The sequence below is a fragment of the Triturus cristatus genome, chromosome 6, assembly GCF_964204655.1.
Source record: "Triturus cristatus chromosome 6, aTriCri1.1, whole genome shotgun sequence".
NCBI lineage: Eukaryota > Metazoa > Chordata > Amphibia > Caudata > Salamandridae > Triturus > Triturus cristatus.
In genome coordinates, this window is record NC_140589.1 from 112885380 (window position 1) to 112911334 (window position 25955).

Below are 25955 nucleotides of genomic sequence, written 5' to 3' on the forward strand. Positions count from 1 at the left end.
AGCTTCTCATTGAGCAGGATACAACAGGCATAGTCCTCTCTTCGCTAGCCACCAGCTGCAGCAGCTGTAGACCTATTCGATGCAGCCTCTTTGCTGGTTCCTCGGTCCTTCTTCCAAATCAGTTGAGATCTGAGATCCAGAGGTGCACTATATATTTTCAGAAAATGCCCTGAGGGTAGGATGCGATTTGTAGCCCATGGGCTACTAGGTTCCCTCCCCCTGATTATCATTTCCTGGGAAGTTTGGCATCTGGCTATCCCAGGATGCATCATTCTGCCCACCTCCCAACATGGCGACCCCCCCCCCCCCCCTCCCAACCCCCTCTCGACACTCCAAACTCCCTACCTCACCCCAGAGGTGTGGCCACCAAGGGAGTATATGCCCCCTGGAAACAAGCATTGGCATATCCAATAGGTCTCGCTTTTGGGACCTTGTAAGTGTTTACCCATGCAACAATTCATGTTGTTGCACCGAGGATATTGTGCTGCATAACTAAATACTTAAAAGGTCCCAAACGAGAGACCTATTGGCTATGCCAATGCTTGTCTGTTTATAGAAGACAGGGTAAGGGGAGCAGAGGAGGGCAGGCTTCAATACCAGAGAGAACTACGTGCACCACTGACAGCTACATGAAATATGATGAGAGAGCAGTCAGTGGGTTGCCATCTTAAGTGAGGCAACTGATACGCCAATTAAGATAGCCTGACAGTGATCTGAAGCAAGACGATCCTGTACTGAAAATGCGAAGAACAAAAATTATTCTCTTAGCACCTGTCAGTATTTGATTTTTAATATCCATAAAATGCCATAAAAGGCTTGAGTACCATATTCATAGGTTTATTAAAAAGCTTGTAGTTTTAATTTCCCTCCAAATACCCTACTGAAGTAGCAATTAAGAATCACCTTTATTTCTATTAACATGAAAACTTTATCAAAGTCAACATATTTACAAAGTAACCACAAATAAGTGTAAGAGTAGATGAAATGATGATGTTAGTGAAATGACAGGAAATCGATAAACAGAACGGAACAGGGATAAGGGTAGAAAAAAGCAAGTGTGAATAGACTGCTTAGAATGACGAAGAGATTGTTATGGGGATATAAGCAGTGAAGACTTGTGGGAGGATAAAGATGAGGCGGGCAGAGAGAAGATGGGAGCTGTTCACCTGTCAGAAGCTGGCTCCAGGCTCACACCGCTCAGCGCTGCAGCGGTTTCCTGCTGCTCCCAGACATACACAGCCACCATGGTACCTTCAGCCCCGGTTTGCCCGTAGGCCAGGGTGCTCGTAGTCCCCTTACAGGACCAGGGAAAAGAGCGTCGCAGGCTGTCTCTCTGCGACTCTGCTCCGCTGAAGATGCGAGTAGCCTACCATGTTGGGTGGGAAAGTTTCGGAGCTGTCCAGGCACCTCAGCTGACACAACAAGTCATCCATCTTAGGTGAGGACGACCGTCAGCTTTCCAGTGGTCTAACTATTCAAGTACACCCATCTATTTGTAACTCCCGGCAGCGTTCGTATTAGAGTAATATTATTTCGTCCTCTGCAGCTAACTACGCATCACCAGGCGACAACATGCAGGAAACGTGGTGTCTGTAACCCAACAAATTAACCTTCTTAAGTGTGGAAATCGCTAATGGTGTCACAGCCTTCAGGCACAACAGGTTGGCCATGTTGAGTTGTGAAGCTCGCATCCAGTGTGACACATCCGCGCCCATTTAAAAGCTAGGCAATGGTATTTTCTGGCTGTCTGCTGTTCAATACACGAGTGACAGAAGGGAGGAGGAGTGAAAGCGTTATTGGCCGGCGTAATCAGAGGGGTCGTGGCTGGTAATCCAGTTCGTAAGGTACAAAAAACTTTGCGGTAGAAAAATGGTGAGATGAGGACTGTTTTGGTCGGTTATTTCTTATCGCGATTGACTACAGTCTTGTGAGTGGCAATTAAATTGGGAAAAGGTCAAGCGGGAGCAAGCGCGTTATTTCTTAAAGCTAGGGATAAGGGGCGAGTAGCAGACCGTGTTTAGAAAAAAAGAAGGAAAAGAAGCAGGTGAGTTAATTACATGTGAGGGTGATGGTATATTACTTGGTGCATTAACGAATGCCAAGTCCTGTGCTGACAATGAAGGAAAAAGAAAAAACGGGAAGAGCATGCGCTTTAATTCATACTTGGATGTTGAAAAAGTATTTGGGAAAGGAGCAGCCGGATGGTGATAGAGCGTGAGCATTCAGGGGAAGGTTTTTTAACTCCCGGTCTGATCGCTACAGATTTAGTGTACAAGGTATCTAACGGCGGGGGTTGTGAGTCAGAATTGGAAAGTTCCTGAGGAAAGTGAAGCACAAGCCCAGGAGGTGTGCGTGCGTGTGTGCGCGCGCGCGCTAAAAGAAATAAAAAGAACGAGTGTGGTACCCGCACGCGCACACAACGGCAAAAGTGAAAGCAGGCTGGCGAGTGGTGTGCTATGTGCACTCACCATGACGAGAGGAAAGCCAGATGGCGCTTCTGCTCGTCATTGTGCGCGGAACCGCATGCTCGAGGCCAGCCAAAAAGCTGTGCTAGGACTTTTAAAAGCCCACACACTAAATGTCTCGCAATGCAGCGCAAGCACTGGCTCAGGCAAGACCTAAAAAACGGTTTTGCAAGAGGCTTCTCCTCTCCTGTCCCCAGTGCCAGCCTGTCTACCTAAACAATAGAGAAGCCCCTCTACCAAGTGTTACCAATTTGCCCTTCAAAGGCACCCTCTCCTTTAAAGCTTTTGGTCTCGCACCTGTGTGGCTTCTTGCAGAAGGGAGGTAATACCTCTCTCCCACACAGGCTCTTTGTGGGAAGTTGGCCTGATATATGTTGTCACTAGTTTAGTGTACACCTTGTATCAATCCAAACAACCCTTATGGTGATTGGTTTTAAAGTCAACCTTATAGACCAGCTATCCTAGTGGTAGCATGGACAAGAGCAGTCTTAGGCTAAACTCTGAATGGCATGTGAAGCCAGCTGTGATACCATAATCTGAAAGAAACACGTTAGTTAGATTCCTCACCTTAGAATATCCCCAGGCGTCAGACTGGATCCGGAAGATTTTTCGTCAGCAATACCCCTTGCGCGTCGCTAGGCGTCGTCTGCGGCTCCGCGTCCGTGTCGTGCGCCGGAATGACGTCGTCGGAGTACTTAGACGACGCCCTCGCGCGCTGACGTCAGTTCTTCTTTTTTCCGCGCCAGTAAGCGCAGATCCGGGAGAGCTACCCCTTTAGTCAATTTTTGACTAACTTTTTTGATCCTTTTTGATCGTGTCTCGACACCGGTGCCGGTAGGATGCCCGGGTTTAAAGCCTGTACGGACTGTAACCGATTGATGTCGGTTACGGACCATCACCGCCGGTGCCTTTACTGCTTGCGCCTCGATCACGATGCGGAGTCGTGTTCGGACTGCAAGGCCCTGACCTCGAAGGCTAGACGGGAGCGGTCCCATAAGCTTCTCCACTCGGCTCCGCGCGCCTCTCGATCCCGGTCCTGGAGGAGGTCCAAGGATCGGTCGCGGAGCCGCAGCCGACGTCACCATCGGTCGTCGGGATCCAAGTCTTCGGGTAAGTCGAAGCATTCCAAGAAGTCCAAGAGGCGACACCGCTCTTCGGACTCCCCTCGCCGGTCGCGCGACTTGGCCGAGGGTCAGGGTGGTTCCACCCCCGCGGCTCCGGCGGTGCCTCAGGCGCCGCGCACGTCCCCATACCCTCCGGTCCCTGGGACTAACGCGACGCCGGCGGAAGTCAGTGCCTTCCTCTCGGCCATGAGGAACCTGGCTCCGCCGTCGGTGCCCGCTGGTGCGCCTTCGGGCCCCGCGGACCCGACTGGGCTGCCTTGCCTGCCGGTGGCTCCGGCCCCGGCACCGTTGACGGCTCCGGCCTCGACGCCGCAAGCGCCCGAGGGACCCGTTCTCGAGTCCCCGTCGACCTCGTCACGCCTCCTCCGCCGGCGTCGACACCGGTACCACCGCCGACGTCGACTCCGCTCGACGTCGGGCCCCAGTTCAGTCCCACTCCGGGCCCGGCGCCGGTCCGGCGTTGATGGACGCCGAGAACGGCGCCGCAAGAGACACATTATGTCTACCGCCCGGCTCCGTTACTTTCTCCTCTATACCAGGAGTCGGATGATGGGGACAACTGGGAGGGATCCGAGGATCCTATGGCCGCTCAGGCTCAACTGTCCCAGGACTGGGCTGATGAACTGGGGGAGGCCAGTGGCCTGGATACCTCTCCAGACACTGGATTTGTCTCTCCTCCGACTGTGGCTTCGGAGGAGGGTGCTGCTTTCTCTGTGGTGCTGCGCAAGGCGGCCGCAGCCCTTGGGCTCGAGCTGCCTGCCGTGGCTGTGAGGACTAATGTCCTTACTGAGGTGCTTCAGTCTGCAGCAAGCTCCACTGAGCCTCTGCTGCAATTCAATGAGGCCCTCATTGACGTTCTGCAGGGCACCTGGTCCAAGCCCTCCACAGTTCCTCCTGTGGACAGGAACGTCGCCAGGCGCCACCGCCCTGCTCCGGGCGACCCCAGTTTTCTGTCCCAACACCCTACCCCTGAGAGCCTGGTTATCCAGGCCTCCACCTCCCAATCCTCTTTCCCGACCGCCCCGCCGGACCGGGATTCCAAGAGACTAGAACAGTTTGGCAAGAAGCTGTTCTCTTCCCTTAGTTTGGGCCTGCGGTCTTTGAACACCGCTTGTCTCTTGGACCGTTATTCCCACTCTCTGTGGGATGCGGTGGAGGACGCGCTGCCCCTGTGTCCGGAGGAGGTCCGGACACGACTTACCCAGGCTCTGGCCGATGGGAGGGATGCCGCGCGACATGCTATACGTTGTGGGCTTGACACCACGGACTCGCTGGGTAGGGCCATTTCCACCACAGTGGCGCTTAGACGTCACGCCTGGCTGCGGTCCACGTCATTTTCGGGCGATGTCCAGAGCACTCTCATGGACATGCCGTTTGATGGCACTCGCCTGTTTGGCGAGAAAGCGGACAGTGCGCTGAACCGCTTTAAGGACTCCCGGGCTACGGCCAAGTCCTTGGGCCTCTCGGCCCCGCGGTCGCAATCTTCCGCTTTTCGCCCCTTTCGTGGCCAAGGAAGGGGTGCCTCCTCACGTGCGCCTAGCCACCAGCCGCAGAACCAACCTGCGCGCGGTCGCGGACGTGGTTTCCGCCGAGGCGGTCCTGGAGGACGACGAGGTCAGCCCACATCCACCCCGGCAGCATCCGCCTCAAAGCCTTCCTAGTCCGAGCTTTCAGGCCCATTCCACACCAGTGGGCGGCAGAGTTCGCCATCACCTGCTCCACTGGCGGTCCATCACATCGGACAGGTGGGTGCTGCAAATCGTCCGAAGGGGCTACTCCCTCCCCTTCGAGACGACCCCTCCAGCCATGCCACCGCAGCACCACCGTATCTCGGGGGATCATTTGCATCTTCTCCACGAGGAAGTTTCCGCCCTCTTGGCCAAGGGGGCCGTCGAGCGCGTTCCGAGTCCAGAAGTAGGTCGTGGTTGTTATTCCCACTACTTTCTGGTTCCCAAGAAGGGCAAAGGGGGCCTACGCCCTATCTTGGACCTACGGAACGTCAATGCCTTCCTCCGGAAGGAAAGGTTCAAGATGTTGACTTTGGCTCAGGTTCTAGCTGCCCTAGACCCCGGAGACTGGATGGTAGCGTTGGACTTGCAGGACGCATATTTCCACATCCCCGTCCTGCCGGCCCACCGGCGTTACCTGCGGTTCACGGTGGGCCAAGAGCACTTTCAGTTTACCGTGCTCCCCTTCGGCCTCACCAGTGCCCCTCGGGTGTTCACGAAAGTGATGGCGGTGGTCGCAGCTCATCTGCGCAGATCAGGGGTTCCAGTCTTCCCCTATCTCGACGACTGGTTGTTGAAGGCGGGCTCGCCCCAGGCAGTCGTCTCCCACCTCCAGACTACGGCGGATCTCCTGCATTTGCTGGGGTTTTCCATCAACGTGCCGAAGTCACACCCGAGTCCCTCTCAGAAGCTCCTTTTCATCGGAGCGGTTCTCGATTCGGCGCAGTTCCGGGTCTATCCACCGGAACAGCGGGTCCGGGATATACAGGCCCTGATTCCCATCTTTCGGCCTCTATCCTGGGTTTCGGTCAGGCTAGTGTTGCGGCTTCTGGGGCTGATGGCCTCCTGCATCCTACTAGTGCATCACGCCAGGCGGCGCATGCGGGCTCTGCAGTGGGACCTGAAGTTTCAGTGGGCCCAGCATCACGGCAACCTGTCCGACCATGTCTTGATCTCGGAGGGCACTGCACAGCAGTTGCAGTGGTGGCTCACGGACCGTGATTGGGTCATGGGCAGAAGCCTCTCCCTTCCCCAACCGGAGCATGTCGTAGTGACGGATGCGTCCCTCCTGGGATGGGGTGGCCATATGGGAGAGGCGGAGATCAGAGGCCTCTGGTCTCCGGCGGAGTCTCGTCTCCACATCAACCTGTTGGAGTTGAGAGCGATCCGGCTTGCACTGAAAGCCTTCCTTCCCTCTGTCAGGGGCAGTGTCGTGCAGGTGTTCACGGACAACACCACCGCCATGTGGTATTGCAACAAACAGGGCGGGGTGGGGTCGTGGACCCTTTGTCAGGAGGCTCTGCGCCTCTGGACGTGGCTGGAACACCAGGGCGTCACCCTAGTGGTTCAACATCTGGCGGGCTCTCTGAACGCCAGAGCAGACGAACTCAGCCGCCGGTGCATGATGGATCACGAATGGCGTCTGAACTCCGAAGTGGCGCAAGGTCTCTTTCAGCAGTGGGGAGAGCCTTGGTTAGATCTATTCGCCACCGAAGAGAACGCGCAATGTCAGCAGTTCTGCGCGTTGGAATTTCCAAGGCGGCACTCGCTCGGCGACGCTTTTCGTCACGAGTGGAGTTGCGGTCTGTTGTACGCCTTTCCGCCTATACCACTTCTGCCCAGAGTGCTGAAGAAGATCAGGCACGACCGGGCCCAAGTCATCTTGGTGGCTCCGGATTGGGCACGAAGGTACTGGTATCCCGAGCTACTCAGTATGTTGACCGATCCTCCGATACGTCTGCCCCTTCGGGAGGATCTTCTGTCGCAGCAGCACGGGACGGTCCTCCACCCGAACCTGTCCAGCCTCCACCTCCATGCGTGGAGATTGAGCGGCGGCAGTTGATGCCATTTGACTTGCCTCCTGAAGTCTGTGATATCATTCTGGCAGCCAGGCGTCCCTCCACAAAGTCGGTATACGCCTGCCGGTGGAACAAATTTGTGGCATGGTGCACAGCAAAGGCTGTGGATCCCCTTTCCGCCCCTCTTTCTGAGGTTCTCCTCTTTCTTCTTTCTTTGGCCCGGCAGGGCTCTGCTCTGGGCACCCTGAAAGGTTATCTTGCTGCCATCTCTGCCTTCTTGCGGCTCCCTGATCAGCCTTCTCTTTTCAAGTCCCCTGTGGTTACACGCTTTCTAAAAGGCATTACTCACACGTTCCCTCCTGTCCCTTTTGTAATGCCTCAGTGGGACTTGAATCTTGTTCTCACTTTTCTGATGTGTGCTCCCTTTGAGCCTCTTCATAATTGTCCTCTTCGTCTCCTGACGCTTAAGACTGCTTTTCTGGTAGCCATCACCTCGGCTAGACGGGTGAGTGAGCTTCAGGCTTTATCTTCAAAGCCTCCTTTTCTGTCTGTTCATCCGGACAAGGTTGTCCTTCGGCCTCGTCCCTCCTTTCTTCCGAAAGTGGTGACTCCATTTCATCTTGGGCAGTCTGTCACCTTGCCCACCTTCTTTCCGCATCCTTCCAAAGAGGAAGAGAGGCTCCACCGTCTGGACCCAAAACGTGCGCTCTGCTTTTATTTGGACCGCACAAAGCAGTTCCGGGTGGACGACCAACTTTTCGTTGGATACGTGGGTGCTAAGAAGGGGAAAGCTGTGCACAAACGGACCATCTCTCGGTGGGTCGTTTTGTGCATCAAAATTTGTTACTCCTTGGCAAAAAAGGAACCTCCTGTTGGGCTGCGCGCCCATTCTACTCGGGCCACAGCGGCTACTACTGCTTTGGGACGGGGTGTCCCTTTGCAGGACATTTGTCAAGCGGCAACGTGGGCTTCACTACACACGTTTGCCAGGCATTACTGCCTTGACAGCCAAGTCCGGAGGGATGGCTTCTTTGGCCGTTCTGTCCTCCAGGACTTTCTGGTGTGATCTTGGTTCGCAGACCCACCACCGGGGATGGTATTGCTTGGGTATCTATTCTAAGGTGAGGAATCTAACTAACGTGTTTCTTTCAGATGAACACGTTTCTTACAGATACATCGTTACCGAAGGTAAGTAACATTAGTTAGTTAGATTCCTCACCGACCCACCCATCCTCCCCGTTCTGCGAACTGACATCTAGGGTTAAGGTTATCCTTTTCAGGCCCCTAGATTTTGTTTTTGGCACCAGTGTCGGTCTTTGCATGGCTCTGCGTTCCTGGCGCGGAAGGCTATGTACAAGAACTGACGTCAGCGCGCGAGGGCGGCGTCTAAGTACTCCGACGTCATTCCGGCGCACAACGCCGACGACGGACGCGGAGCCGCAGACGACGCCTAGCGACGCGCAAGGGGTATTGCTGACGAAAAATCTTCCGGATCCAGTCTGACGCCTGGGGATATTCTAAGGTGAGGAATCTAACTAACTAATGTTTCTTACAGATACATCGTTACCGAAGGTAAGTAACTTGTTCTATAATCCCTTGAATACCAAATGAAAGGACACCACAACAGATATATATATAAAATAAAGTGTATTTATTCTAGTCAAACCCTCAGCACTCTTTATGAGATTCGAGGTAAGTACAACACAGTCTTATTCAAGCATACATTAAGTCACACAGGTAAGTAATACAGTTAGGCCCTAGGGGCCACGCAAACCATATACTAAAGAAGTGGTATAAGGACCACTGTCACGGAAATAGGATAGGCCTAGGCCTAGGGAATCGCTGGGGCTACACTACACTACCCAAGGTTAGGAAGTGGGAGGCCCACGGGATTCAGGTGCAGAGTGGAAACAGTCACGCGTAATGCGTATAATCGATAGAAATAGTACAGTTCTGAAATAAGCAGTTTTAGGACACTTCTGGTATAGCTAGAAAGTCGAGACTCGGAAACTAGACCCTAGGATAGTCAATACCCTTGTGAGCACCGGAGTACCCAAGTTACCTAGCCCACGGGCTGCGGGTGCATAGGTGTGAACTTGCGTCGGGTTTCGTCGTGGACTTCTATTGATGCCTGAAGGAAAGTTGCTGACAGGCAGACAGTACAGAGTGTCCGGTGGATCCCAAGGCCGGGATCAAGAAGGAAGGATACCTACAAGCAGAAGGGACAGAGTCAAGGTCACTAGCCAGTGACCACGTGGAACCAGGAAGGAACCAGGCGATGTCGGGAGATTGCAGGTGAAGAGGTGAAGCTTGTCGCAGCAGCCACGGGTACCAGGAGACGTCGAGGACGACCAGGACCAGGAGGCGAGATGTCCCACGAAGGCTCTTGCTGTCCCACGAAGGCTCTTGCTGTCGGCGGCGTCAAAGTCGAACTAGGACTCACCAAACCTTGGCAAGCGGAACCCACGAAGAATGGAGGACTTGCTTCTGGTGCAGACCAGGAAGGTCTGGGGTGCTTCTCTTTTGCAGAGGAGCACGAGCCAGTCTGGAGGAGCCAAACCAGCAGTGAAAAATCAAAGGTGTGTCGTCGCAAAGGCCGCTAGCCAACGGACAAGCAACCGGACAGACGTGGCAAGCAGGAAAATGCAGAAGGGCCCCATGCAGGACTCGTGGAGTGTGGGGGGCTGATCTTCGGTGCAGATGGTGCTTGGGGTTGGGGCTTCTCAATCCCCGGTGCACAACTTCGAGGGTGCCTCAGAAGCTGCGCTGGAAGATACTAGCCACTTTTCCCAGGTAGCCGGTCCCACGTCTCTCGTCGCCTCCACGGATCTCAGCTCGGCTGTGGATGTGGATCAGGGTCGGAGAAGTCTGGAAGTCAAGGCTCTGGTCGGGCTCTGCAGTCGGTCCCTCGTAGAACTTCAGCAAAGCAAAGGGTAAGTCTCTTGATGGTGCCTGTTTGCACAGGGTAGCCACTCCTTGGCCACAAGGGAGATTCTTCAGTCGTCTTCTTTCGTCGAATGTCGAAGGTACAGAGTTTCTGTTCAAGTTGCAGGTTCAGGATAATCTAATCTCCTGGGGCCCAGCTACCACACTTATACTAATCTGGGGGGCTGGGTTGCCTGCTAGGTCACGCCTTATGGGTGGGACCTGGGAGGGGGGTGGTTACACCCCCTTCCCTTTGTCCAGTTTCGCGCCAGGACTGGGGCTGGAGTGCCCCAGCACCGGTTTGAACTGGACTATGCATGGGATACCTTGTGTGCCCCAGGCATATCTCATTCCTTTCAGCCCTCCCTGCCCCAATACACTAAAGTCTGTCTGGGGAGGTGCTAGCACCTCCCCAAGCAGGAAACCTATTGTCCAAGCCTCCCTTGCTGGGATCACTCCCAGCAGCAGGAGGTCAGACTCGTGTCTGTGGCAGGAGCATCCATTTTGTGATGCTGAGGCTTTGGTTAGAGTTAAACAGCAAAGTAGGATTTTAACATGTTTCTCCCTCTAGAAGGGAGGAATAATATCCTCATTGCCAGAAATGGTATGGGGGTATTTTTCCAAAGTGTTAGACACCTTACACGACATGTTTTGATAAAGCCAAACCATAGTTACCATAACCTTAAGATTATAAGGTACTTTAATAGTATATGGTAGGCTATATCATAGAACAGCTATAAGGACATGGTTCCGAAAGCTGCAGACAGAATCAGCTCATGCTAGAGCACCATCTCACATGTTACCAAGCACTCTGCCTCCAGGATAGTTAAGGCCTACCATAGGAGTGGCTGATAGGTACACATGTGTCTATTTTAAGGGTAGATATAGGTATACTATATCTAAGCAAGGGGTGATTACACGACCTTACCCCAGCTGAGTGATCAGCCAGTTGTGTCTGATTGGAAGGCCAGACCAGGGGTGGCATAATACATGCTGCAGCCCCTGGGAGGCCAAGGGTACACCTATGCCCTGGGTACCTAGTGTACACTGTACAGGGTCCAATAAGGTGATCCTTAACAATTGGGTATGTACCTAGGGTACATGGAGTCCATTTTAAAGAGAGAGCAGACAGCCTGAGACCCTGAATGGCAGGATCTCAGGCCAACTAAGTCGAAAAACCAGCTAGACACTAGGCAAAAAGTTGAGGGTAACCATAGTCAGATATCCTCCTTCTTACACTCTTATTGTGTCCTCTCCTGCGAGTCGTTAGCACGTCTCACAGGAGGGCAGAAAGCTGTCAGCAGGACAAGCCTCGTGTACATCAGTGAACGGGCACTGGAAACCTTGCATAACTAAAGTGGCAACTTCTTAAGTCTCACTTTGCCCACCAGTGGCATTAAATTTGATTTAACCATGAAATCAGAATGAATACACTTATTCTTACCAACCGTAGGAGTCCCATTCAGAAGTTAGCAGGGCTGGGTTGCCAGCTTGTAACTCTGTACTTGCTAATGGAGCTACTAGCGTTTCCACAGTAAAAAAAACAAATTAGGGTTTTTACTGATGGAACATGTAAAAGAACATGTTCCATGTTTTAACATACAGCACCCTGCCTCATGGCTCAAAAGGCCTGCCATAGGAGTGATCTACATACATTAAAAAGGGAGTTTTGAGTTTTGCTGCGCTGCTACTTTAAATGGCAAAGTCGAGTTAAAAGTTTTAAAGTGCCCTTCCAGTATTCAGTGGCAGACTGGGAGCCATGATTTACCTTTTCCCGCTTTGTGTGGCACAGAAATTGCTACAGTCCTTTGGGGGAAACTATAACGCACAGGCCCTGGGTACCCCAGATACTAGATACTGTGTACTTACAAGTAAGTTGGGCTCTTCCAATTGGGGCCAAGTCAATTCAACATACACCATTTTAAGGGTCAAAGCACACGCACCGAGTCCTGTTTAGCGGGGGGCAGTGCATTTCAGAGCCATCACACCAGTCCCTAGTATGTAAAGTGAGACAAAAAGTGGGGGCTAAACCTGCAAAAAGCCTGTTTCCTTACAGGGGGAATATGCAAAAGACCTGTATTTGTACTGGCGGCAGTCCTCTCACCCTGTCTCATGCAAAGGTGACAGATGCATCACTGTTGGGATGTGCAGATTATCTGCGAGAGGTGAAGATCAGAGGAGTCTGTTCTCTGGCAGAGAACAGTCAACCTGTTGCTGTTGCAGACCATTCACCTGGCACTGAAAGCCTTCCAACCATCCGTCAAAGGAAAACTGGCTCAGGTGCTCAGAGACCACACCACCGCCATGTGGTACTGCAAAAAGGAGGTCTGTTGGTGTCCTGGGGCCAGTGCAAGGATGCTCTTTGTCTCTGGAGCTGGCTGGAACACCAGGGCATTTCCCTGGTCTTGTCTGGATTTTTGAAAACCAGCATTGATTAACTCATCGGGCTTTACCTGGCGAATCATGAATGGTAGTCAAACCCTGAGGTGGCACAGAGGATATTCCAGCATTTGTGAGAATCCTGGCTAGAGCTTTTCTTCTCCGTCCAAAAACTCCCACTGTCAAAACTTCTGCATGTTGGAATTTCCAAGAAGGTGCTCTGAGATGCATTCCGGATTGAGTGGAATACAGGACTCCTGTAGGTTTTTCGGACCCTGCCTCTTCTGCCTGAGTTCTGAAGAAGATCAGGAATGACTGGACCCAAATCATCCTAGTGGCTCGGGATTGGGTAAGGAAGGTGTGCCTCCAATCAGGCTCCTACTTCGTGAAGACCTTCTATCACAGTAGCAACCCAATCTGCTCCTCAATGCATGGAGATTAAGCTGTGGCAGTTGACTGCATTTGATCTTCTTCCCTAAGTTGTGAATGTCTTCCTGGCTGCCAGGCCTCCTCCTCTAAAGCCTTTTATGCCTGGCTCCAGGACATTTTTTTTGACTGGTGGGCCACCTGCAGCAGTGACTACAGGCCAAAGTTTCAGATGTCCTTTTGTTTGTCTGGTCTAGCCAATCAAGGACTTGCACAGGGCACCGTTAAAGGTCAACTGTCGCCCCTTTCAGCATTTTGAAGTTTACTGAACCATTCTTGTTCAAACCACCTGTTTTAATGAGATTTCTAAAAGGTTTGACTCATTTGTTTCCTTCAAAACCCCTTGTGATGCTACAGTAGGATCCTAATTTGGTCCTCCCTTTCTTTATGCACATCTCATTCGAACCAATGCACAGCTGTCGCTTACATCTTTTGACTGAAGACTTTGTTCCTGGTCGCAATAACTCTACCTCGCCCTGCGCGTGAACGCCAAGCTCTCCTGGTGCAGCTGCCATACACGGATAAAATGGTATTGAGAAACAGGGCGGTCTGTTTGCGAAAAGCCGTAACTGCTTTCACTCTCCATAGTCCGGATCCCAAAAGATGTAAAAGCCTTTAGCTTATACATTGATCGCACCACAGACCATCGGGTTGCCGATCATCCCTTATTTACGGGATACTCTGAGCCAAAGAAAGGCAATTAATGAAGAAACATACTCTGTCAAGATGTATAGCCTTCTTCATAATCTGAAATGCACTGGATAGAAAGCATCCTCAGAAAGGGCTGAGGGCCCATTTCATGAGGGCCAAGGATGCTACCACTGCATTGGCATGGGTAGTGTTTGCCCTTGACATCTGTCAGGCCGCAACGTGGGCGCCTGTGCATACATTCATGAAGCACATCAGCCCTGACAAGAGTCCAGCCTGATTGGCATTTCGCTCGTTGGGTCCTGCTGGACTTTTTTGTCTCAGCCATTGCATAGACCCTCCAGTTTGGGAGGTATTTCAAAAGTAAGGAATATGCAGTTAAGAGGTATCTATCAGAATAAGAAGTTACTTATGCTCTTTCTGGTGAATACTCGATCTACAAATTCCTTCCCCCCCACCCCATTCTGAAGAATGCTCTCTTTTTCTTTTGATAAAAGGTCTCAATATAGAGAGCTGCACACTGAAACTTCTGATTACAGTTGGGCTCCACATCCGAGGGGTGGACAGAGTCAGAAATTAAATGGACGTCAGCGCAAAGGGGTGGCACTTATACGCTGCTTCATCGTCACTTTCAGGGCAGATGAATGTCGACATGTATCCTTATAACTATTGGCAAGCGTAAGTAATGGTGTTAAAATCTCCCAGACTCAGTTTGGCATGTGGGGATGTTCTAAAGATGAAGAATATGCGCCTATATAGAGTATCCAGCAGAAAGAGCACTACTTGTTCTTCTAAGCCAGTAATTGAATGATTGTGCACTTGGCTCCTAGGATTTGTGTCTGCTCACTTAAAATTCAAGGCGGCACAGCTGATTAAAAACAATATATACTGAAGCAGACATTTTAAAGTTAGTTTTTTAAATCCTAAGTTGTGAATCACAGTTTTATAATTTCCATCTGTTTCTTTTGGTGTATCTGGATATGCGCTTGCTACTAACTGTAAAGTAAGGTTAAACAATGCACTAGGCTCCATGGGTGATGTCATGCATACGTTACAAACACAAAGAATATTTTCCTTAGCATAAAAGTGCTTTCTGTAGGATAAAAAGGATTTTAGCCTTATTGTCCTTTCCCCGTCGTATGTATATGAATTGTAGAGGTACAAACCCCTTGGCTAATTTGTATACCAACCGTTACAGCCTATTTCTCTTTGCAGGACGCTACACATATTTTACTTGCCAGAGGTGATAGAAGCGGTGGGTGGCTCGTTTGCCCAAGTTCTGAAAAGACTGGATGTGCCCAGCATTCCGGAATCAGGTGAAAAAAAAATAAAACTGTTCGTGTTACCTGTTGATTTGAACTTCACTAATATTTGATTTTGATTTCAGCAGAATCCTTAGAAGTTGTTCATAAAAGCATTCTAAATACTGGTTTACTCAATGTTTTCCTCTAAAAGTATGAGTCCTGTTTTAACATCTGCAGCAACCGTTAAAATCATTATGCTTGATGAAGAACAGGGTACTTGCTGACCGTTCACTCCCACAGACTTTACCTTCACTCAAGATGAACAAATTACTTTTGCACCAATGGGGTTTTATGTTTTCTTCGGTATTTCTTTCCTATTGTAACTTGCATAAAGCATATGATATTGAACAAATGATAAGGTTCCAACACTAAACATCAGTTAGCAGGCATTTGCGTGGATACATTTTAAGTCCAAAGAATTCCCAATAGTCAAATACATACAAGAGTCAAAAAGGAACACCAGAGAAGCATTTAGCTCAGAGGAAATCTTTCATTTCTTACTTCTCCCTTCACATTATATAACACAAAAGTACTAAGCAAACCTTATTTGTGTCCTACCCCATGGCAGTCTGGTAACTTAGTTTATTTCCAGTGTCTCCTTTTCACACCATTTTTTTTTCTACAGTGAAATGTACTGGACTCCCTGTGTCAACATTTCCCCCTATCTCCGCTTTCAAATCCCGCCCCTAGGAACTACTTGTAGTTTTCATTTTATGTGGTATAGATATGTGGTGCAGGTTGATGTAATAATAAGTGCTTATCTATTAATATTTAACCTGGTTGTGGAAACACCCTTTTGTTATCCAGACTGCAGGATTGCCTTGTAACTGCAGAAGTTGATGTCCTCATTGGATATCCATTACCTTACCACCAATAGGGATCTAGGCTTGTCAGGACTTTGGGGAAGTGACTTTCTCCATTTCAACGCCTGCTGGCAGGTGTAAAAATAGGTGGTAGCCACTCTCAGAACCCTGCTTTATTCTTCTTCTCCTAGCATACCATTATCCCCTGCTGAAGACCTGCATATGAGATTTGTTGCCTCCTCTGACGGACATTATAACTTGCGGTTGGTGTATGATTTGTTTATAAGACTCCATTTTTTTTACATCGATTATTGCGTAGGCATGGGAGGAGCATGCCAGTGTCTCAATACTTTTGCTGCAGCTAACATTGTCCACAACCAATGTCTAGCGATACCTACAGCGCCAGTTATGTCATGGAGTAGTGCAAGCCTGTGGGGGCGTAGCCTGGTGCCGGTGGAGTAAGCAGCACAGCTCACGAGCTCCAGCCTGCTGGCTGCCGCCGAATGCCATCCTGAAGCCCTAGAAGGGACATGAACCCCTGAAGCGCACCCGTGTAGTTGTGGGAAAGACTAGGTGCACCCCATAGGCGAGGGAAACCTGTCCCGCGGCCAGAAAACATAGAAATCGGGATCTGAGAGCACGGCCGAACATCGGGACAAGATGAGGTGGTGTGGTCTGGGGCAGAGAGGAAGTCGAGGTGTATCTCCCCTCGGCCCCTACACTGAACTGATTGCCGAGCCCGGAGCCCCACTGAGGTGAAGAACAGGGGAGAGAATAGCTTGGAAAGCAGCACAGGGCGGGAGTAAAATGGCAGCGCCTTGAGGGTAATAAAGGAACGGAGCTTGGAGTGTCCCCACCTTGCCCGTCCTGAGTGATTTTCAGTGCTGGGCCTAGAGGCCCTATTGGCAACCGCGGGGAAGCGAGGCAGAGAGAGCCCTGGCACTCCGGAGGACTCCACGTGGTAGACCTGGGGGCAGGGCTGTGTGAACCCCGGAGCAGTGGAGCCAACTGAATGTGGCCGAACCCGGTGTGGAGGTGATTACGCCTGCCGGGCATTGTGAGAAGGCCGGAGTGAGAACGGGATTACCTGCGTGACCCTACCACGGAAGGGTCCTGGAGTGCCTTCCCCTCGTCCCCTCTGGGCAGGACTGAGAACTAAGCCCGGGAAACCCCTGAGGCGAGGAGCGGGGAAGCTGGAAGTAGTCAAAGCGGCAAAGGGCAGTGATGCAATGATGGTGCCCTTAAAGCGCTGAAGAAACTGAACTGTGTGCGTCAGAGGGTGAACATCAGAGCAGCAGAGATAATGGAGTGCCCCAAGTGGATACGGCTAAGGCCCCTCGGCGATTAAAGGTTACAGGGATGGTGGGGCGGCCTGCCAGAACAGAAGTTGGCACTGAGAGGAGGGACGATGGAAGGGACCCCTGTCTCTCCACCCCGGTTCTCCCTGCGCGAGGGGGCGACCCAGGGCCTGGTAGTGAGCACCGACAACAAGAAGCATCTGTGCAGTGCCAGGAGAGGAGGACAGGCGGCAGACCTGGAGTAAATGAGGACAAGGTCCCAAGAGAGAGGGGAGATTTAAGTGAAGGGACCTAGAGGGGCCTGGAAACGCAGCTGAGACTGGAAAGCAGGCCTTGGAGCTGCCCGCGCTGAGGCCTAAATTGCAGAGTGGCAGAGAGATCTTCCCAGAGCGCATAGCCTAGAGAATTGCGCCAGGAGATAGAGGATTCCAGATCTGAGGATTAGGCATTGATGGTAATTTAAAATAGAGGTGAAGCGGCGCATTGGGCCAGAGCTAGAGACCCCGGACAGATTTGGAGGAGGGCAAAACCAGACCTATACTGAGCACAAAGGCACGCGAAGGAGATGGCGGGACAACAACAGGAAGAGTCTGATGGGTCTGGGCAGAACCTGAGTGGAGAGAAACTCCAACATGTAGTGCACTGGCCACACAAAACTATCTCATGGACGGTGAGGGTAGTCTGAATCCTCATGAGTGCGTGCAGCGCCAGAAGTGCCGCTGAATGAGAAGACGCAATGGGAAAGCTCCCCAAAAAGGACGGAAAAGGACCCTGGCAGGTAAATCAACAGAAGAGAAAGGGAGGACCTTGACGCAGATGGAGCACTCTGGAGACCCCATGCTGCAGGACATACTACAGGTTATTACCTCCTCCAGTGCATGGCTGGAAGGCAAAATTGACTTGCTGAGCCTCGACATGGGCTTGCTTATAGAAGACCACAAAAAGCTGGTGGACTGGGTCAAGACAAATGAGGGGCAACTAGCTGAAACATTGCTGGATTTAGCAATAATGAAGCAGTGAATGACAGGGCTGGTAACAAAAGTGCGTATACTGGAAGGCAGGACTGAGGGCGCCGAGAACAGATCACGCAGAAGTAACCTGAGAATCATAGGCCTGCCCGAAAAAATAGAAGGCCTCAGCATTACAGACTACCTGGAAAAGTGGCTCCGGGAAAAGTAGCGCCGGACTGTTTACCGAACTATTTTGCCCTAGAAAGGGCCCATCGCATCCCTCCAAAGCCGCCTATACCTGGAGCATCACCGTGGGTGGTGATAGCCAAGCTCCTCCACTACAAGGATGGAGATCACATCCTTACCCAGGGGCGCCTCAGAGGAGACATACAAGTAAATAATTCAATGGTGCCAATCTACCCAGATTCCCCCTGAGAAGTGCAAAGGCAGAGAGGATCCTACCGGGACGTGCAGCAGAGACTGTGACATCTGAATTATAAATACGTGACGCAGTACCCGGCCACGCTGCAAGTGGCCTCAGACAAGGGTACAGAGTTCTTCAATACCCCGCAGGAGGCGTCTGACTGGTTGGACCGGCACGGAGGGACAGAGCCGCCACAAGACCCAGAGAGGTGAAGAAGGCGGGAAAACCACTCCAGGAACTGGCAGACCTGGAAAGAGACTGTGGCGCCTACGCAGCAGGAGGCGCAGCTTGAGCGTCAGAGGGAGATGCAGGTTGTAGCATTGATCAGCTGCAAAGCGAGGAGCCAGGTGCCCCCAGAGGGCAGCGAGACTGCAGCAGAATCTAGCTCAGAGCATGGGTCCAGTGACTGAGGCGCAGAGTGTGATTCTCCCAGATGTCACTCCGCAGACGGCGGATGACATTGTTTAGTTGGAGAGAATGGTGAGCTGCGGTGAACAAGTCTGGAATTCTATGAGACACCCTTGACTCTGCAATAAGGTACAGGGGTTGATAAGGTGGGGTGCTGCGGGGGGGGCCCTCTGACACTACGGAAGGGGATGGCGGCCACAAAGACTGGGAGAGCAACGGACTAGTGGCCTTCCCCCCTGCGACTGACTGATCGACCTGCAAGCAGTCACTTGCGGACATAAAACTCTATTTTGGATATGAGGGGTGTTTTTCTGATTGTCCTGGGGTGTGGGAGTTGGGCAAAATGTTTAATGTTGATCTGGGGGGGGGGACACCTTGAGTTGCAGTGCACAGGAAATCATACAGGTTTGAGTGGGAGGCGCACAGAGACAGCGCAGTCAGAGAGGCAATCAGGGCATAGTAACACCTAATGATGGCTGACAAACTGCAATAAAAACGAATGACCTGGAATATCAGGGGCATGCATACAATGTCGAAACGTCACCAGGTCCTCTCATACATCCGGAGGCGGGGAGCCAAGATAACTCTTTTACAAGAAGCGCACCTAACGCAAATGACAAGCACTACAAAGACGATGGAGGGGGCAGCTCTTTTACACCAGTTACTTGGCTTATGCACGGGTGGCACTAATATGGATTCAAGCGGGGATTCCATTTCAACTGATGAGCTCAATGGTAGATCCGAAGGGTCGATATGTAGCGGCTAGAGGGTCGGGAGATATAATTAGTATCTACGCCCCTAATGTAGACCAGTCAGCCTTCTTTGCGAGATTGAGTCACAGATTAACGCAATATCTTACAGGTGCTGCTATAGTAGGCGGCGACTTGAACAGCGTAGACAATACACTTTTAGACAGATACCACCCTCCATTGCGAAACTCCCAAGCAGTGTGTGCCTCTCATGCATTCACTACCTAGAGACAGAGCTGGGGCCTGATAGATGCATGGAGGACTCTATGTTTAGGAAAGGGACTTCTCCTACTTCTCAGTGGTTCACAACTTGCATGCGCGACTAGACGACTTTTTGTGCTCAGTAGATGCCCAGCGTCACGTTACTGCCGCGGAATACTTTGCCCGAACGATATCGGATCATAACCCATTATTTATATCCTTGAAGTGGACACACCCATTAACAGCGATCCCTACATGGAGGCTTTGCCCAGACACCCTGGAGGATCAGGACTTCTGGGAAGAGATTATGGGTGAAATAGTGCACTACTTCGAAACTAATGCGGAAACGGCCCCATCGCCGAACGCGGAGTGGGATACTTTAAAGTTGTCCTGAAGGGCCAATGTATTACACGTGCCACGGGAGTCAGATGCGTCATCATGAGAGAAATAGAGGGGCCAGAGACAACCCTCAGAGGCTTGGAATGCAGAAGTCCAGAGCACCCGGAGCTTCAGCAGGCACTCTTAGAAGCCAAGGAGGAAGTAGTGAAACAGACGGAAAGCCTTAGAAGCTTTGATTACAAGAAATACTTATAGCGTACTCACGCTGAGCAGGACAAGTCAGGGTCGCTGATGGCATGGCTAACGAACCTGGTGTGTAGGGGTTCCTCCCCTGGTGGAAATAGAAGATGAGTTGGGGGTTTGACACTATACACAGGCAAAGATCAATGAAGTCTTTGCTCGCTACTATGCCAAACTTTACCGGAAGCCGCAAGAAGGCTAACCTATGGACATAGGGGAATATCTGGCAGACTTGCAGTTGACGAGGCTGAGCCCAGAAGAGGTGGAAGAACTGGCAACAGACCTCACACATCGGGTTGCCATTAAGGAAATGACGAGAAACAAGACCCTGGGTACAGACGGCTTGCTGGCCGAATTTTACGCAACATTTGCGGAGGAGTTGGCCCCCGACTGGTCACAATGTACCAGAAGGCCCGAGAAATCGGAATGCTGCTGGAGAGTGCTAGGGAGGCCCTTATTGTTCCAGTACCCAAGCCAGGGAAGGGACCACACAATTACACGGCTTACAGACTACTATCCATGATAAACATGGTTTACAAAATCCTAAGTAAAAATCTTGCGACGCGCTTAATCTGCCACATGTCGAATCTGGTCCACACAGACCAGGCAGGGTTTATTCCGGGGCGGAATACGGCCATAAATATTAGCGACTCCTGGCTGTGATGTGTTCTGATGGGTATGATAAACGAGAGGCAGCAGTGTTCGCAGTGGACATAGAGAAGGCCTTTGACAGCCTGGATTGGCCTTATCTCTATGAACTGCTGGCTAAAATGGGCCTGAGAGGGGGATTTCTGGCATTGGTGTGACTGTTGTATGTATTCTGTATGACCCAAGTGCACACTGGGTGGACTCTCATCTAGACTAAGGGTGGAGAGAGGTACGAGGCAGGGATGCCTCCTCTCCCTGCTCCTGTTTGCACTGGCCATGAAGCTGGTGGCCAGGGCCAGGAGCGGACAGAACTATAATGGCCTGGTCACAGGAGCGGTCCAACATTTCATAGCATTGTGTGCTGATGACGTCTTGCTATTCTTAAGCAACACAACAGACAAACTGCGAGGAGCGCGTGACATGCTGGCCCGATTTGGCACCGTGTCTGGCCTTAAAGTTAATTGGAAAAAATCCAGCTTTAACCCAATGACGCCAGATGCCCCTCCAGATATAGAACATTTGAAGTGGGAACTTAGCTGCCTACAATACCTTGGAGTTAAAATAAATCACGGAGCGGCAGAATTACTAGAAGGTAATGTCGGTAGAGCGATACGATCAGCCAAAATTGCGATGGACTTCTGAGGAACGCTTCCGTTGTCGGTAGCTGGGAGAGTAGCTGACCTGAAGATGGTCACGCTTCCGCGCCTACTATACTACTGTGGGACTTTCTCGGTGTGGATCCGGCAAGCGATATTCAAAGAGCTTGACTCAATGGTTACGTCATTCCTTTGGGGAGCAGGACGCAGGAGAGTAGCGTTGACCTCACTGAGACGCTCCACAGCGGAGGGCGGATTAGCGGTGCCTGATTTTGAGAGTTATTATTCAGCTACACACAGTGCTTAGTTTGTAAAATATGAAGTGCAGGTGCTCAAATGTTTGTCTGAGGCCACACCTACTTTTCTCTGGCGCCACCCACTTCCCCCACTGGCTCCACCCACTGGCTCCACCCACCTACTCCATTAGCCCCACCCACATCCTCAACTGGGACTGCTAAAAGCCAGATGTAAGCATGGAAATGTAACGCATAAGCACCCAGGCCAGAAAGCATTGAAATCTCACACTGTACTCGGACCAGGAAGCATGGAAATGTCACACAAAGGCACCCAGGCCAGAAAGCATGGAAACGTCACACAAAGGCACCCAGGCCATAAAGCATGGAAATCTCACACTTCTCAGACCGGGAAGCATGGAAACGTCACACAAAGGCACCTAGGGCAGAAAGCATGGAAAAGTCACACCAAGGCACCGAAGCCAGCGGCACTGGAACAATTGTCAAAGTGTTGGTGCTGCCCTCAATGTTACATCACTGAGCAAGTTATAAGATGGTGAAAAATCCAAGCATCACACTAAGGACAAACATAGTAAACCGGTGATCAGTAATATAAACACAGTGTGTGAAATGGTCACGTATAATACGTGTGTGCTTTTTAAAAACAGAATTCTGTTCCTATTCAATTTATGTATTTGAAACAAAGTAATTCGGAAGACTATTAACTGGAATATTACAGCAATACATCATTTAGGTTGACTCGAGTTAGGATAACCTGTCGGTAATGTAAGCCGCTTAACCGTTCCTCAATATACTTTGACAGCCACAGGAATGTGCTCTTCACTGAGCAAACACCACTTGACTGATAATTTTTGGGGATTCGTCGGGGATCCCAGACAGCATTCCTTAATCCTTCCCCATGACAGCTAATCCTAAATCACTGCGTGACAAAACTACATGAAAGGCAAACTGCGCAGCACCTTTTGCGCCCCATCTCATAGTTTGTAATCCAATGCGATTTACATACTTTAGGTCATGGTAGGGCCCCGTGCACCGCAGAGGCTGCAGAGCCAGAGGTCTCCATCACACTCCAATAAAGCAGCACACTGTAGCACAATAAAACAGAAGCCATCATCAGCACAACAAGTGTGCAACACATTACACACACTGCGTCCAGAATCTTGTTTACATGAGAAGGTGGTAAAAGATGTGCACATGCACTAAACACAGCCTCAGTAATCATGCAGTGTCAAGCAGTTATTATAGTGCATCCCAACTCTGCCGTACAGCATAGCGAGCGTTGCAGGTCCTGGGGCATTGAAAAGTACTGCCAGTGCACCTCAGTTCTGTTCTGTTCTAGAGCAGCAGCGTCTCTACCATTTCTTTAGTGGGACCCACATGCTGTGTGCTGTGCCGTTACTTTCTAATACAAGCCTGTCCCAGTACTTCGACACCCACACATCTCAGCACGTGCACCCCAGGCCTGGCCTTTAAGGGCTTAGAACTCCACACAGACTGACTAACATTTTCTTTTTCATCCACACCGCCTTTTATTATTTGACGATCGTAAACCCAGACATGGTTCTGCCATGCCAGTGTACTGGAGTCGTAACCTGTAACCGTGTTGTTCTGTCCCTAGTCAGTCCACTCTGCCCCCTCTGGCTTCTCAAACTACAGTGCACCCTCCGCGTCACCTTCTTAATCGAGTCACTGAGAAATGTCTGCCCTGCTCCAGAACCAATTAAATAAGGAAACCTGCTGGATCCGTACCGTTGCACTCTAGCGCATTAAAGTGCTTTCGACAGACATGGAAGCAGAGAGCGGAGTCAGCACAACAAATGTGCAACACATTACACACACTGCGTCCAGAATCTTGTTTCAATAAGAAGGTGGTAAAAGATGTGTGCACGCACTAAACGCAGCCTCCATAATCATGCAGTCAGTACATGAACCAGCACCAGCAAATAATGGTTGTGCACTGGGCCGCAGTCGATAAAATCTTAATTGCTTTTCAACGCAGACACTGGTGCAGTGTCACGCCAAAGAGGCTCATTTGGTGGCCCAGGCAAGCTACGCCACAGGCTGGGGGACAGGGACGACAGTAATAACCAGTTCATTGCTACTGCCATTTAGTACTTACTTGCGATCAGTTACGTGGCGGGCACCAGGCACACTCTGCCTTTATTAACTTCTACCCCTGATATAAATAAACTTGGCCTGGTGCTGCTGCCTGCCCCCAGCTTCGTTGTCGGGCTGCTTTGCAGGACTGCGGGCGTGCTGGGGCGTGGACATCTGAATACAATCTGTGCACGCTGCCGCACAGCCCCTAGCCCGGCAGAACCAAATCCAGCCCAATGATCAGTGTCCCGCCCACCGCACCGGCAACACTGGATTAAGGTCGGACCGCCAAAGGCGCCAATGCCATAGTGGCTGAATCTTTAATCTAGGCTCAGGCTCTCACAGCCAGCCGCAACAGTCTGGGGGAGACGTTGAGAACACACTCTGCGCCAAGTCAGTGTGAGCTGGAGCCAGGTAATCAATATCATGTGAATAATCATAATGTGACGCGGTTCAGCAGACGAGTAGACCCGGCCCTGATAAATAAGTGCCGGTGCTAAGCACCGGAAAGCACTAGCACAAATTAAGCACTGGCTGCACAGCTATATTGGCTGATCCAATGGTTGGCAGCTGATCATAACCCGGAAATGGAACAATATCCGGCTACACCAGATGCCGCAACCCTGGCAAAAATCCTGCTGCGAGTGTGTCTGAATACGTGTGAATACACAACCGAAGCTAGGGTGGTGGTGCGCTGCTGGGCTAGATACCTGAGCAGAGCGGGCGCTGTGACCCCCTATTCCCGTGACATAACTATCACAATACTGCGCTGTCTTCCACAGGTGGAGCACTCGGCAGGGCTGGAGCACTGGGTTGAGGCAGAACTGAGAGTAATAGGGGACTTGTATCAAGATTCTGCACTACTATCGTTCAAAGAATTGCTAACTGCATTCGATTTGCCAGGGTGGTCACTCTCTGAAGCATGGGTCCTTCACACGAAGGATTAGAAAGCATTGGAATGTTGGGGGTATGGAGCCGCAGGCGCTAGCGGGGTGTAGCTATGTCTTGCTGTCAGCAGGAAGAATTAAGACGGTGCCATGCTTGTATAAGGCAATAAAGGGCGATATGCAAAAGCACCTGCGATTACAGTGGGAAGAAGGCCTGGGTAAACAGACACTGGAGGAGGAGTGAGACAAAATGCTAGAGCGAACCCCGAAACCATCTAGAAATGCAAGATTCAAATTAATTAACGTTTATGTGCTACATTGGGCGTATCTAACTCCAGCCTGAATTAGGAGACATTTTGGTACAGAAATGGCAGCGTGCCCAAGATGCGGGGAGAGGGAGGTGCACCTTCGCAGGCCCCAGAGCACTTCCTATTAGGGTGGTTTCCCCACACGGCCAAAAATAAAATAAGTGGAAAGTTCTAGGACCTCGCATATGTCCTGGCCAAGAGAGAAATAGCCAGGAAATGGAAATCGCAGAGAGGGCCACTGATTATCGCCGGGGAAAAGAAGCTTGAGAAGTGGGCAGGAACAGAAGGTAGACTATTGCTTAGGGAGGCCAGCCAAGGAATAGGCAAAATAGAGAGGGCTAGGGCATGGGAAAGTCTAGTGCGCGAGCTGGCGGCGAACAGACAGGACAACAATAGTGGGGAAAGCACCCTGCGGTTGGTACAGTCAGAACGGAAGAATGGACAGGAGGGAGACTCAAACTAGGTGAGTCTGACGACACACCACCACAACGCATGGAACCTGGGAGGTCCACACACGAGAACCCCAAAACACTTAGAAGCACTCGCATGTTTACATAAGCGCAACTCAAGAGGGGATGGTTTTGTTAAAAGGAGATGTTAACAAAAAATACGCCAGAGAATAAAGGCTAAAAACGCGATGTACAGTATGCACTAGATATGAAACTGAAATGTTCATGTATATTGATGATGTCTAAAAGCCAATAAAATATGGTTAAAAAAAGTAGTGCAAGCCTGTTAGACTTGTCTAGCAAGTGGTCCATATGATTTTTTTCAGAGAGTTCCAAATTTACCAAGATAGGGTAGTCTGGGAGTTTCCAGGGGAGTAGCCCTAATATTTTGTGGAGGCACGCACTCCTTGGTAGTTAGTTCAATTTTTGTGATTTTTGGGAGCCCACAGTCATCTTGCAGTGTTAGAAAAGTTTTTGGCCCAAACGTTGCCACTATATGATCTATAT

At 50.9% G+C, this 25955-nt stretch overlaps 1 protein-coding gene across 1 annotated transcript in view; it reads left to right on the forward strand.

The window, feature by feature from the left end:
- Window positions 1-25955, forward strand: part of LOC146816480 (exportin-5-like) — a 1728456-nt gene that overhangs the window by 1195985 nt on the left and 506516 nt on the right. The window contains exon 21 of the mRNA XM_085610324.1: window positions 14709-14809. Within this exon, the coding sequence (XP_085466450.1) occupies window positions 14709-14809 (101 nt within the window). The remainder of the gene's footprint in view (window positions 1-14708; window positions 14810-25955) is intronic.